This window comes from Mytilus trossulus, chromosome 12 (assembly GCF_036588685.1).
Source record: "Mytilus trossulus isolate FHL-02 chromosome 12, PNRI_Mtr1.1.1.hap1, whole genome shotgun sequence".
NCBI classification, from domain to species: domain Eukaryota; kingdom Metazoa; phylum Mollusca; class Bivalvia; order Mytilida; family Mytilidae; genus Mytilus; species Mytilus trossulus.
Window position 1 is genome coordinate 42,320,710 of NC_086384.1, and position 15,442 is coordinate 42,336,151.

Here is a 15,442-nt window from a genome sequence, read left to right on the forward strand (position 1 = left end):
AAGTTTCGTGATGATGAAAATAACTCTTTGATATTCCAAATTTTAATCGATAATCAAATTACAACAAATCAGTAAGAACTGGTCACATACTATTACAATATTATATGTTTATAGAAGAGCTTCGAAATTTTTTATTAATTTTAAATAATTTTGGGTTTGGTAAACATATTCTGCAGAATAAGACTTATTACCGAGTTTGCATTAACATGATGAGCAACACATGTGTAGCAGAATCTGCTTACCCTTTTAGAGCAGCTGAGATCACCCCATTTTTGATGGGGTTCGTGTTGCTCAGTCTTTAGTTTTCTATGTTGAGTAATATTTCCTGTTGTTTGTTTGTCTGTTTCATTTTTATCCATGTCATTGTCAGTATATTTCAAAATATGAATTTGAGTTTCCCTTTGGTATCTTTCAACTTTTTTTTAAACAAACCTCGCCATGCCATTTACCGTTAGCTATTTTAACTCTTTATATGGTTCATTTTATCGTTTTTTAAATGAATAAAGATATTTCAATTCCTTTCTAAATCGACTGTCATTATAAAAATATATAAAACTATTTACAACATGATTCAGATATCCCAGTTCATAAACGAATAGGAAAATGCAAGTTTCATTAGGTGACAATTCACCGAATGTTTCTTGGTTAGTCATGCGTATTAAAGCCAATACCATGAATGATATCAGAGTAACAAAGAATATTACCGATATTACAATTAAACCTGTTGTGACTCTCGCAACGTTGATTGTAATTTCATTTTTCTTCTTCATTTCAGTTATTTTATTACACGATCTTAAAGTGTTCTGTGGTATATTCGACTTCATTCCAGTAACCAATGACGCAACAATCAGTAAACCATTCAAATTTGATAGAAGACTGTTAGGATTGAGAATATCGGTATAACATAAATCTTTACTGTTTGGAGATTCACCAAATGATCTATGTGTAACGTGTCGAGACTGAATTAGGGGCCGAATCTTCTGTCAATTTGGTAGTGTGCATTTTATTTTCACAAAAATTCTCAGATAGTTCCAACATCGACTTAATACCCGTGTTTATACATGTGATTTCTTCATTTGAACTCTTCTTGTATATATTTATATTCATCATCTGTTTTCTTATATTATTACTTTTTATAATTGTACGCCGAACGGGAATATATAAGAAGATAATTGTTAATCCTACCAATACACCTTCAGCTAGCACAAATACAAAGTATGAAGCTGGAAACAATGAATTCTCCAGACTGTCATTTATGAAACATTCAAAACCTTTGGTTGCATTTGATAAAGAAAATGAATTGGTTCCAGATATGTACCCCATTGGTGCAGCATAAATGGCGGCAAGTACAAAAAGTAAAATACACAACTTCCTAGCATCATAGCACGAAATTTGGTATTTCAAAGGAAAGCAAATATGTCTGTATCGTTCTATTGCAATCGATAGAATTAACAAAACTGTCCAGAATCCCCATGTATAACAGTTTACTAGGGATAGACGGCAGATTAAGTCATAATCAAAGGAAAAAGGGTTCATGACCATCACTATTTCCACCGGAAGATAAGTAGAACACACTACAAGGTCGGATACAGCTAAGGCGAAAACGAAAACGTGATAAGTACTTTGCTGTTTCGAATTTCGGGAAAATATAATTAGTATGTGTATGTTTCCAATGATACCAACTAACGATAATACCGCGATAAGCACGGCAACCGGAACTCTTTTGTCTGTTTCATCCTCTCCAATTTCTAGCAAGATGTCTAATAGCTGGGATCTGGTTGTATTTGTCATTCTACAAAAAGTATTAATAAAATGTTAATGATGAATTTAAGACTTTCAAAACTGCTGACAACATTCTTAGATATAAGCCGTTCATATTTCTTTTTTCAACTGTGACTTACATTCTTATTTGGCGCATATTGCTCCATTTGTTTAACTATAGTTTTCAGTAACATAGTATTATATTGATAGTATTACCTTTTTGAATAAAAGATACTGCAACCAATTGCCTCAATTGGGAAAGTATTTATCTTTATAAACAAATTAAACATGGAACTTTCAAATGTGCTCAAGAGTTAATACCCAAATATGTATGTTCAAGAGCAACAGTAAAGAAAAATACTTATGCTGGATTAAAATATACCAGTAAATTAAGACAACAGGAGCATACTATACCACTGTTCAAAGAATTGATTGAGAGAAAACAAATCCAAAATCAAAACAAAACTATTCAAGTAGCAAAGAACATGAAAAAGTATACACAAAATAAACCAATAAACAAACAATAATAAGCACATTTTTACATGTACATTCTTTTTTTAACCTTTTCTTCTTCACCACCCTCCCCCCCCCCCCCCTTCCCAAAACACACACACACTTTTCCTTCAAACAAAATTGCATAACACATTCATTTTAAAATAAACATCAAATACCAGGTTTGGCATCAACCCATTGGACGTGTAAATAGTTATCAAAGGTACCAGGATTATATATTAAATACTCCCCTACACAAGAATCACGAGTAAAGCGCAGATCAAAATAGTTCTTAAAGTCATAAGAAACGAGTGACTGGTGAAAACTTATGTTTATCCTATTCTTCAACCAATGCATGTATATACCATAAACTTAGTGGATTTTGCGGATGATATAGCCCTTGTATCCAGTACAAAACAAAAAACGCAGGAAAACACAACCCTACTATCTTCAACATCTATAAAGCTTGGAACCAAACCATACAAAGAAAAGACAAAAGTACTGAAGATCAATACCAAAAGTAAACAACCAATAAATATGACCAACACATACATAGAAGAACTAGATGAGTTTACTTATCTAGGAAGCATAGTTAACATAGAAGGAGGTACCGACGCTGATGTTAAAGCAAGAATAAAAAAAAAACAGAGTCATCTTTAACATTGTAGGGAAAATATGGAGTGCAAAGAACATCTCAAGAAGCACAAAAAGAAATTTTTCAATTCCAACGTAAAATCAGTGCTCTTATATAGATCAAAGAGAGATGGAGAACATCTAAAACAATGTTGTCTAGACTCCAAAGGTTCATCAACTTCTGTCTATTGAGAAACATGAACATCCGATGGTTCGACAAAGTAAGAAATGAAGACATGGAAATGAGCTGAACAGGAACCATTTGACACCCAAAGCAAGAAAGGAAAATGGGTATGGATAGGCCACATACTGCAAAACCTAACAAGCAGTATTACAAGGCAGGCACTTAAATGGAACCTTCAAGAAAGAAAAACAGAAGACGACCAAGCAACCCCTGGTGAAGGGACATAGAATCTGAAATAAAGCAGTAAGCACTCAACTGGAACACTTTAGAAAAGCTGTGTCAAGATCGGGTTAGATGGAGGGAGTGTGTCAATTGCATTTGTTTCCTGGAGGAGCCAATGGCCTAAATAAGTAAGTTAGTAAGTTTTCTGTGTACGAGTTTTATCATTTTTTACACAGACATATCGTAGAATCGTCAATTTTTTATTCTCTATGTCTGTTATGATGTGAAAATATGACAGCTACTTTATTGTCGTGTTGCGAAGCCGAAGTTCACCGATCGGCACCTTATAGTAAACAACCAACAAAGAAGCATGGAAAAGCTGTACGTGTATAACATGATCAATCAGAAGTATATGTAAACGGTTTCATATGACTTTTAGCCAAAGTTCACTGTCATATTATTGCAAATGGTTAACAAACATTGATGAAGTTACTGTGTACACAAATTCGTATTATTATGAAACCTTTTGAAGAGAAATTCTGTGATACCCGTATGTTGCAAGGGAGAGGGTCAGCCTATGGTAGCAATACAGAGTTTGAAGTTTAGTTTCGCATTATGGCCTCTGTGAATTTTTTAAATATGAAAGTTTTTGTACAATAAAATAGATTTTTAGACAATTGAAGAATAATATAGCCTTCCACTGGGTTTATATGAACATTTAGATTGTTTTTAACATGTTTTATATATATGATAGACAGTCCGTATTTTCCTATCTGTACCGTACGCGTCCATAGGTCCATAAATTATTGCAGTGTTTATCAACAAAGATTTTGCGCTCGATCTTTTCAATTCAGTTTTATGGAAAAACAAGCAGAAATGCATATGATTTTTTTGGACCACTTGATAGATATAAATCTATGGATTCAGGAAAGATATCATTGTAATTGATTGAAATTTTCCTTTAGACCAAATTTTTTGTGACATACTCACCTCCTTTTTTGCTATATTTTGTATCTAAGAAATGCAGATTGTTGCCATGGTTACACCCAAAAGGGATTATATTTCTCCCTTATGACCATTAGAAATCACATCTATGGAAGATTATATTTCTATAAGTATATATGTGGTAGAGTGGATTTTCTGCCATTTACCCTGGATGCATTGACTATATTATATGTACTAATTATAAAAATCTCTTGCAGATAATTTAAAGTAAATTATTGAAGTAGGTGATTCGTTTGCAATCTACTTGTGATTAGGTCTTATTTTATTGGTCATTGGTGGTCTTGTGATATTATTATAGAGGGAATTCAAATTAAATGGCTGGTCAATTTTGGTCTTTGTTTACAAAAGTTTAAATAGTTTAATTATTTAGTATCCAGTCTTAGTAGTTACTTTACATATAAGGATTGGATCATTCAGTTATATTGGATACATTTATATTCAGTCAGGAACCACAAGTATAGCATACTAGTATTTGATAATGATATTATGTATTGACCATATATCCATGATATATTGATCTGTATGAGGACACTATGATATAAGTTAAATAGTGTAACTGTTGATGTTATATATTGTACAAACTCAGTTCCACAAATTCGGTTAGTGTATGTAATTGTAAGATGAATGCATGTGATGTACAATAGATGAATAAAGAACCCTATGACTCAGATAACTTAGTTATATTTGATGAAGCAGAAAATTAGACTTTTACATATACATGCATAACACACATATAATGCCTTCTTTGTCAGACAGGAGGGGAAAGAGGGTGTTTCACAATTATGAGTGTCAGTTTTAAGGGTTTTTTTCTAACTGTGTATTGCTTCCTTATGGCATTTGACAAAGCAAAGAATTGATTTTTTTAGACAAATCATACCACAAATCTATTGATATTTAGGTTATTGATACACTTTTGAGAGATAAACAACCTTTAGTATGACAATATATGCTAGTTTTGTTGTTTATTGTCCTTAGCAACCAATAAAGACATTATGACACAAAGACTTGGTTCCGTCATAAGTTGATACTTTAGTGGCTACCCCTTGGAAAAGAAGATTGCGCGTTATGTAGAAACCTTAGAAGGGAACGCTTTATATATTTCTGAAATCAAATCTATTATTATACAGTTTAGCAAGTATGAAGTCACATTAAAACATGAATTAAGCCTATTTTTTTCCCCGCTGTTATAAATAAATTCAGTATTTACTGAATTTTAATCAAGGCTTCGGTATGGTAATTCACAACAAAATTGACATTCTAGAGCTTTAAAAAAGTCTTACTTGTAAAATTTGTCTACAGTTAAGGTTAATTTAAGTATTAAACAAGAAAAGACAGGCTTAGAGGGCATTGATTTCGAAATTTGACTAAAAAAGGAGAAAATGACATGGCCTGTTTCATAAAATAACTTTTTTGTTTTTGTTGCATTTCAGTGTCAACTGTTAATCTTCATAAAATCTTTATTTCTGATCCGATTTTCAAAACTAGCAGTCCAATTTGCTCGTTTTAGCTAGTAGAAAACAGATATTCATTTAAAGTGGAATTGGGGGGGGGGGGGGGGAATGTTAACCCTTAAGGTAGCAATTCACAGTTAAAAGTTTAGTTTCGCATTATGGCCCCTGTGAATGTTTTAATGATGAAAGTTTTTGTACAATAAAATAAATTTTTAGATAATTGAACAATAATATAGCCTTCTTAGTGGGTTTATATGAACATTTTGATTGTTTTAACATGTTTTATAGGCCATTTATATGAATAACAGTCTGTATTTTCCTATCCGTACCGTCCATAGGTCCATCAATTTTTGCAGTGTTTATCAACAAAGATTTGGCGCCTCATCTTTTTAATTCAATTTTATGGACAAACGAGCAGAAATGCATATGATGTTTTTTAGACGACTTGATAGATCTAAACCTATAGATTCAGGAAAAGTATCATTGTAATTGATTGAAATTTTCCCTTAGACCAAGTTTTGGAGACTTTTGTGACATGTTCACCCCCCTTTTTGCTATATTTTGTATCTCAGAAATTCATATTGTTGCCATGGTTACACCCAAAAGGGATTATATTTCACCCTTATGACCGTAAGAAATCAAATCTTTGGAAGATTATCTTTCTATAAGTATATACATGCATAACACACACATAATGCCTACTTTGTCAGACAGGAGGGGAAAGAAGATGTTTAAAAATTATGAGAGTCAATTTTAAGTTTTTTTTCCTAACTGTGTATGGCTCCCTATTGTTTACGTTGCCTTGTTGTGATGATTTTCGGTATGAAAATAGTGTATTTTCCCGTAAAATGCTCAAACTATGACGTCGGGTACTTCATTCATAAAAAAACATATGACGTGGGAGTACGATCACAACAGCCAATGCATTATATTCATATTTTACCACGGGTCTGTACTCAAAGCGTTTGAAGGACGTCATGTTAACTTTAAATTGTTTTATTGGTATCTGTCTTTTCAATAACTATCTCAGACATTTTTTTTATATATTTTAATGTTTATTGATAACTCAATTATGAACATATATTTATGAACAAATTATCAATAGATTAGAACAAAACTGATATCACAAACACATTTTATATTTGATTGCGTATTGCATTTTAGAAACACTCGAGTTTATTTTTTAAATAAATCCCGTTGACCAAATGCAAGGCAACGCTTTGCATTTATTTTACACGATAGAAAATGCACAATTACATCATTTCAAAGTCTCTCAGATTCGGATACGATCAAGATATTGTCAATTTAAATCTAATGAAGCAGTTTATATCAGTTTGCATTGCCGCTGGTGTTCAAGATAATGAGTATCAGTGTAAATCAGCAATGGTTATTTGTTTCTTTCAATATCTTTGATCTTTTCAAATTATCATTTTTTATATGCAGTATTTCACCACAGACAACAAGTGGTTATAGGAACGCATGAATATACTACAATGAGAAACGCAGAAACACAACTTTTTGATTACATTTTTTTATCATAAGAAAGATGTTATTAGTTATGCAAAGTAATTTGCACCAAAAACTATTTCATTATAAATAAATATTTTTTATCAAATATTAAATCGATTGACGTATTTTATTTTTCCATTTCCTACTATGTCATTACATTAATTTCTGAATCGATAGCCGGTCCAACTATGAAAATACGGATTGTCAAACAGAAAACAGCCCATTAAACATGTAAAAAATAATCTTGATGCTCTTATAAACCATCTTTTTTTCTACACGAAGTTTTTGATGCAATTTTACAACAAAATGAGATAAAAGATATATGATTTTTATTGGATTTGCTGACTGATATATGTCCACATGTATAGTTTCAGAAAAGGTATTACTTCAAGCGATTGAAATTCTACTTTTTGCCAAATTTTGGGGAAATATGTGACATCTTTTCCTCCTTTTTAGCAATATTTTATAACAAATAAATGCAGATTGTTGCCTTTGATACACCCAAAAGAAATTGTGTTTTACCATTTTATATACTGGATATAAAATCTATGGAAGATTCTGATTACATACATATACCCATATATGACACAAACAGTAAGCTTGATATTGCAAGAAAGCAATGAAAAGGGCAAATTTTAATACTTTTTCCTTACTGTTTATTGCTACCTTATATTAAGAGTCGTTTCACAATGATACATGCCGGATTCTGATTCAACACCTTAGTTTTGACGTAAGTTTGATCATATATAAATGATTAAATGAATAAAAAAAAAACCAAACATAACAAAAATTAAGTCAAAAATATTTTAATTTTTGAAAAATGATATAGTACCTGGATAAACTTTCCACGACATTAGAGATTGTGTGGTTTTTTTTTCATTTTTAAATCAGACATAAATTTACTCAAAGCACTATTCTATATTCACTTACCTACACTAACACGAATTTCAAGTGGATTTATCACAAGTTAGACTGATAAAAAATCATCATTTAAACCATAAGTCAACTTCAGATACACAACACCATGAAGAAAATATCAGGAAAAACACAAAAACTCAAACATCAAAATGTTTTTTTTTAACAATTGAATATTTCAATTGTAAATTATGAAACAGATATTCAATAACTGTCAAGTAAATAATAATAGCGTTTTCAGCTCAATGGTGACCCCTACAATTGCAATTGCATTTATAGAACTATTTATTAAGTTAATATGAAAATAGAAACTGAAAAAACAAGAATCATTATAATCTAATTGCTGTTTATCTAAACGAAATTTGGCAGTGGTTTACATTTAAAGTGGATAGTTGGATAGTTGTCTCATCGGTCATCATACCACAGTGACCTTTTCTTTTAATATTTTCATCCAGAAATGATTATGAATAAGAAGATGTAGTATGAGTACAAATGAGATAATCCTTCTTCCAAGCTACAATGTTTAAAATGTCAACAGTTATAGGTCAAAATACTGCCTCTAACACAGGGTATTCGTTCATACCAAACAGTGAGCTATAAAAGGCTCCCAAAATGACTAGTTGAAAAATATTTAAAACAGAACAACCAGCGGTCTAATCATAATATAAAAAAAGAAACGAAAAACATTTACAAACCACACCAACAAAACAAAACCACTAAAAAAATGACTTGAGAAAGGACAGGTACATTAAAATGGAGTGATTTTACACATTTTTTTACAGATGCCAACCTTCACCCTAACCTGACAGTAAGGAAAAATTACAACTTAAAAAGACACACTTTAGAAATCAATTGAAATGGCAAAACATGACCAAAAAGACATTTAAACAAAAGCAAGCAAAAATATACTGAAAGAATAAGTTAAGTGTGATCTATGACACGATATAAAGCATTCAAAGCATTTCTATTTTAAAAATGTAGAAAAGGTACACATTCATGCATTATATGTAAGGATTATGATTGAAACGTGATTAATATTAAAATCATCAATCAGATATTAAACAAAACTGAATTTCAATTACTTACCTTGAGTTCGTTCAATTTTTTCAACAATTTCCCGTCTTGATTCACATATATGTCATGTCCTTGATTGTTTCTCTTGTGTCTTAATTTCTATTAGATTGACTGTTGTAACCCTGATACTTCGTGTTTGAAAATGAAACATGTGATCATGAGAAAATATTAATGTTATATATAGGACAACACAAGGTAAACATTACTTAATATTGCGTATTAATTAAATGAGCATTGCCAATGACAGGTACTTCGGATATAATTTTGAAAGCTCTGTTGGTGCTGATCCTTTGGCGACAAATAGTATTGGTTTGCTAATAGCTTCTTCGTTTGTTGGTCTAAAATAATGTTCTTTAATATTGATGACTTTCATTTATTTGCTATTGTGTGATTTAATTGATTCTTCGTATGTTGTCTAAAATAATGCACTTTAATATTCATGATTTTCATCATATCTTCATCACTGTTATTGTTAAAGCTCCTGGGAAAGGTACATTTGGTCCTACTAACATTTAACATTTGAATCATCACTTGCAATTAAATTGTACATTTTAAAAACAGTTTTCTAAGTTCCAATGAGATTTTATTTCTCATAAAATTCAAAATGGAAATTAAACTGTCGCACAAAAATATTCAAGCATTTTCTACCCTGGTATGTCAATTAATCTGTGTAAATCTCAGGTGCCTGATTTTGTCATTAATTGGTTTTGGCTTTGTATGTCAGTAACTGCACGTATACTCAGGCTGTACTTTGTGTCTTTTCTGTAGCTCTGGATGAGGGTCGGATAAATAACCTGTCTCGTCCCGACTGTTTTTTTTCGGCCTTTTGTTGTTCTTTTGGGTGAAGCCGTTAGCAGTCGATATTCAATTTTTTCTTAAAGTATGTTTTTACACCACTGTCCCGGGATTGGTAGTGGTAGTGGGGTTGAAGGTTTGAGCGCTCATACACACATGTTTCACCCTGCAACATTCTGAATGCCCATGTTTCAGTTGTTGTCATTATATTCCAGTCAATCTAGCAAAAATTGACCCTAAACCTGAAAGTAGTTGCAACAGGTGTTTTAATCTTTAGCATAATACCCAAAATATTCACAGAAAAAAGTCCCATAAAATCTTACTTGAGAAAGCCTTAAAAAATCGCCATTAAAATTCCTATGGAGATTTGAATTGAAAAGGAAGAAAACTCTTGCAAAAAGGCAGAAATATCAATAAAAATAGATACAAAATTATATCTTTACCGCTTCTATTCATCAGAATGTATTGATTCCTGATTTTTTATCCGTCTTAAGAGTATAACAAACAACTCTATAGGTGTTGTCATGTCTTTTATCAAGCTATAATCTAGATACCAGTTATTGCATTTCTCAACATGTCAAGGTAAAGAATCTAAAATTTAATAAAACTAATGAAGCATGTATTCTTCTTTTTTTGGTTTAAAGTTTCTTTACATTAGTCAGATGATTGAGGTTCGTGTTGCTTGTTATTTAGTTTTCTATGATTTGTCATGTTTACTATTGTTTGTCTGTTTGTCGTTTTCATTTTTAGCCATGGCGTTGTCAGTTTATGTTCGATTATCAGTTTGACTGTCTTTTGGTGTCTTTCATCCATATTTAAAGTGAAGTCTATATCATCAACGTATTCTTGGAAGTGGTGGCAAAGTGCTTTAAACTTAAATTTAAACTCGCATGAAAAAACTGAGATTGTGAATGTGAACTCAGCACATGGCAAGTGTGATTGACTTCAATCTTAATTGACAACATTTGTTGGCTTTTCTAACGAATGTCAGAGATACTCTTCGAGTACTTCGGTTTTCTTGACAGCGATGTAACAACCAACAGTTCGAATTGTGACGTTAAACGCCAATCAACGTTTTAACGTGAAAACTATATAATTTGTTGTTTTAATGTATAGGAAAATTATCTATTGCATGTTCTCGCTGCTAGATAAATATTTTGATTATCATTTGAAGTAAAATAATAATTCAGTTAACATATTTTTATTATAATTAGTAATACTTTTCAATAACCAAAGAAGGTCAAATAAGGAAGAATGTAGGCAGATCTTCCTGGAATGTATAAAAAGATATTCAATGCTTTTATATTCATGAGGATGATAATAAAAATGTTTTTCAGGTAATAAAAGAACGGTAATTGCAATCATTAAATTGAAAAGACTGTCTGTGTATATACTTCAAACAATACATCGACAGGAGTAACTTCTGGTAGGTATTTCCTGTCGGTACAAGGTTGATTTAAAGCATCAATGTAAAGGTTTCTCTCGCTATGTTAAGAACCTCTTGTTTCTGTCTACAAAAAACTTTGGTCAGCAATTGTTATCCTTTTTTTATGTAATTATTTATTTGAACGTAATCAATTAATCATTTTAATCCAATTGTTCACATCTTCTTTTTTAAGTCCCGAATCTGGATTTGATGGTGGCAAATTTAATTCATTTTCAAGACGAAAACAAGGGTGTTTAAATTTGGAAATAAACGGGCTTTTTTAAATTTTAATTCACGAAGTAACCTTCTACATGCAGGATAAGATGCGAAACTACATGGACATATTCTTCTGTATCTGAGTAGACCATTCATTGTTCTTTCACTTCATTGGTGTTTACTTGCCAGAGAAGCAGCGATTTTCAAGTCAGAGGTTTGAAAAGAGGAACAAAAGATATCAGACGGACAATCAAAATCATAGATTTTTATATAAACTGACAATGCCATGGCTATGGAACTTTTTACCTGGCAGGGTGGTTTGGACAAAATAAAGCGGGGATCAAGTTTGTTCTGCATGTTGAAAAGGGGAGTTCAATATTTTTGATAATATCAAAATGGGGGATCAATATCTTTTTGCACATGGAAATAAAATAATGTACATACTTCACCTCAAGAGACAACATGTCAAGGAAAACATTTTCACAGTCAAATTCAAATACATTTTTACCACCATTTTTATACAAAAATAAGCACATCACATAACTTTGGTGATGTCAGAAAAAGCTATTTTGTGTCATTTTGTCCAATATAAAATGCATTGGTGTGTCTTAACTGTAATGTTTCAGCCGTTACATTTTACTCACTAAGAGCACTACATTATCTGCTTTACTACAAAGTTTTGTTATAATCAGCTTAGTACACTTAAAATTGTTCTTATCATGTCTTTTGCAGCGATTATGCAAGATTTTGTTAAAAATTCAAATCATGCCACATACTGAAAGAATATAGCGTTGTGTAAAAATCTACAATCAATGATCAAATATTCACCCAATCTGCATCCAGTTAGTCGAATATTGATACAAAAGATGATTCTGAAATGACGAACACAACTTAATAATGTACATTTTTGTTTTCGTCTCTTTGTGAACATTATACCTCTCATTTCCTTAAAATCTTTACTTTTTATACTAATAAACCATTTTAATTTTTTGGGGTAGCTATCACACGTTTAGGAAGGAAATATGACAATAAATTAGTAAATGAATTGTTCAAATTATCTATATACCGACTCATATGGCCTAACGTTAAGCTAAATTCAAGAGAGGAATAACTATACTAGATCCCTCTTAGTATAAAATGTTTTGTAACTGGTTCAAAAGGTTTACTTTATAATATATGATTTTAGGACAAGTTTTCTTTAATAGCCAAATTAAAGGAAATAGGAACAAAAGTTAGAAAAGCTTCCCAAAGCACTCGCTTGCTCTACCTACTTATATTCTTTGAATAGTCCTATTTCAGGACAATGTCCCCCTCAAATTATGTTTTGGACTCAATCCCTAGAGAAGATTTAACGATACGTGTTATGCAAGATAAAAGTTTAGCATGGTAAATGGAGGGGGATGTCATATTGTTTTAATTATTTTCTAGGGGGGGATAAAATAAAAATAATGAATTATTATGGTAAAATCAAGAAAATTATATGTATATATATTTGATTTCCAAATAATCAGTCCCCTTCCCCGGTAAAAACAAACAGACAAAAAATAGTACACAAGACCCAACTTAGAAAAATAAAGACTAACCTGCAAAAAAGTTGGGGCGATTCTGTATTTTTCTTTAATTTACTTCTTCCCCAACAAACTTATTGATTTGGCCTTCATAATTGTTTTCAATCGGGCATCACTGCTGATATTAAAACCGTAACGTCTTATTCGTGAAATTTGGTTTTGATGTTTTGTTGATATCATATTGAATTTCCCTTCCTATATTAGTTTGTCTATCTTTGTTTCACTATGTATAGTTATCATTGTATAATATAATGTGTCTTTTCTTTAGGCTATTAAGTTTCCTTACTGTCTTTGGCATAATATTTATTGTCCAACACTAGGTGATTTTGTCCCTTTAGCAGTTTTTGAATGTCTGTTGTACAGATAATTATGAATATGTTCAAGTTGTCGATCAATCTCGTCCTCGTGTCCTAGATGACGACATCACTGATGGATTTTACATTTGAAACACTATGATTGCTACTCGTGTAAAATGTTCTGCTAACACTTTCTGAGAACATTTGATCGATCCCAGTTTGTTTTTAGGGATTTGTGCGTCTCAATCTTTACGTTTTCTTTTAAATTGTGTTTTGTAGACTTGTTTGTCTTTGTCGTGTTTCTACCGCTATGGCGCTGTGAGATTGCCTTTGACCAATGAGTACGTACTGTGGATTCATTTATTTTCGTGGGTACCAATTTTCGTGGATTGCAGAAAACTTGTATATTCGTGGATATTTAAATTTGTTGTTTGAGAAAAGTTTGCATACATTCCAATTGAATTTTGTATTTCGTTGAACATTTAAATTCGTGGTTCCTCTGTTCCCACGAATTGCACGAAAATTGGTATCCAACGAATATTAATGAATCCACAGTATATATAATTTATTTTATATCATCCGCCTTTCTTAAGCTTATTTTATGATAGTTATAGCAATCTAAAACTCTATTTTAATGTGTTAATAATTATCAGTACCAATTTTGCAACAATTAAATCTAAATTAATTAAGATCTGCGTTAACAACGAGATAAAGAATTCTAGGAGTTTAAGAAATATCATATCCTGTTTTTACAGAGATGACATTTCCATTTATTAAAAAACATACTTTGTTTGTTTACCGACTTTCAGGTGAACTACCATTTTTTAAGTACTCTTGAAATGGCAAACATAGCACATAAGAAACGACACAAATTGAATTATTTGAAGTACAAAAATAATATATTTTAATGAATCTTTAATGGTTATTGCAGTTGCCGTTTACAGCCTCTGAATTAACATCATAAGACGTTCACATTTCTATATTAGAACCAAGTGTATTACTTTGACTTTGCTGTAAATATAAGTAGGATTCGGTACTTTTTATCATTTATATTGCATTTACTTGTACCTCAGTGTTTCTGTTAGTTTACATTTGACTGTATTAAAAAAAAATCCCTTTGTAAACATGTATTATTTTAATTTTAGTTTTTTGTGTACAATTTGGAAATTAGTATGGCGTTCATTATCACTGAACTAGTATATATTTGTTTAGGGGCCAGCTGAAGGACGCCTCCGGGTGCAGGAATTTCTCGCTACATTGAAGACCTGTTGGTGATCTTCTGCTGTTGTTTTTGTTTTCATTTGGTCGGGTTGTTGTCTCTTTGACACATTCCCCATTTCCATTCTCAATTTTATGTATGTACATGTGCGAAGATCCATCCGTTTACGGAGCACCTTTTGAGATCTGCGAGGGCACAGTAAAATCCGTGTTTATTCCTTATCGAGGTTAAGGTAGATATGTCACTAAAGTCTTTATAACAATATTTACAATGACAATCCCTACACCAAAACGAGGGAGTTCTAGAACACTGGACAGTTTTATAAACTTATTTATTTTTCGGTTTGTCTGCTCATGTTTGTAACTCACCGTGTATCATCGGTATAGCGGATATAGGTACTAACCAAGCGGGCATGATAGATTTTGACCATACGAGGTAACGAAAATCTTTGTTTTGCTTTATCAATATTCAAAAGAGGGACGAAAGGTACCAAAGGGACAGTCAAACTCATAAATCTAAAACAAACTGACAACGCCATGGCTAAAAATGAAAAAGACAAACAATGTACATTTGTCAACATTTGAAATTTCTGCTCCTAAATAATTTTTGCATCGAAGTTTTCCTATTTACAAAACAACTTTGTTATTCTAATAAGGACAATTGACTTGTACATGCGCAAAAAGTTGTGAATGTCAACACCTTTCAATTTCGATACAGTTATTGAGAAAACTACATT

General features: G+C 31.6%; 1 protein-coding gene across 1 annotated transcript; it reads right to left on the reverse strand.

Annotated features, from left to right (window-relative positions):
• Window positions 1-939: 939 nt before the first annotated feature.
• Window positions 940-1,791, reverse strand: LOC134692468 (neuromedin-U receptor 2-like). Its single transcript, XM_063552920.1, has one exon. The coding sequence runs from the start codon at window positions 1,789-1,791 to the stop codon at window positions 940-942; it is 852 nt and encodes a 283-aa protein (XP_063408990.1).
• Between the last annotated feature and the right edge of the window lie 13,651 nt (window positions 1,792-15,442).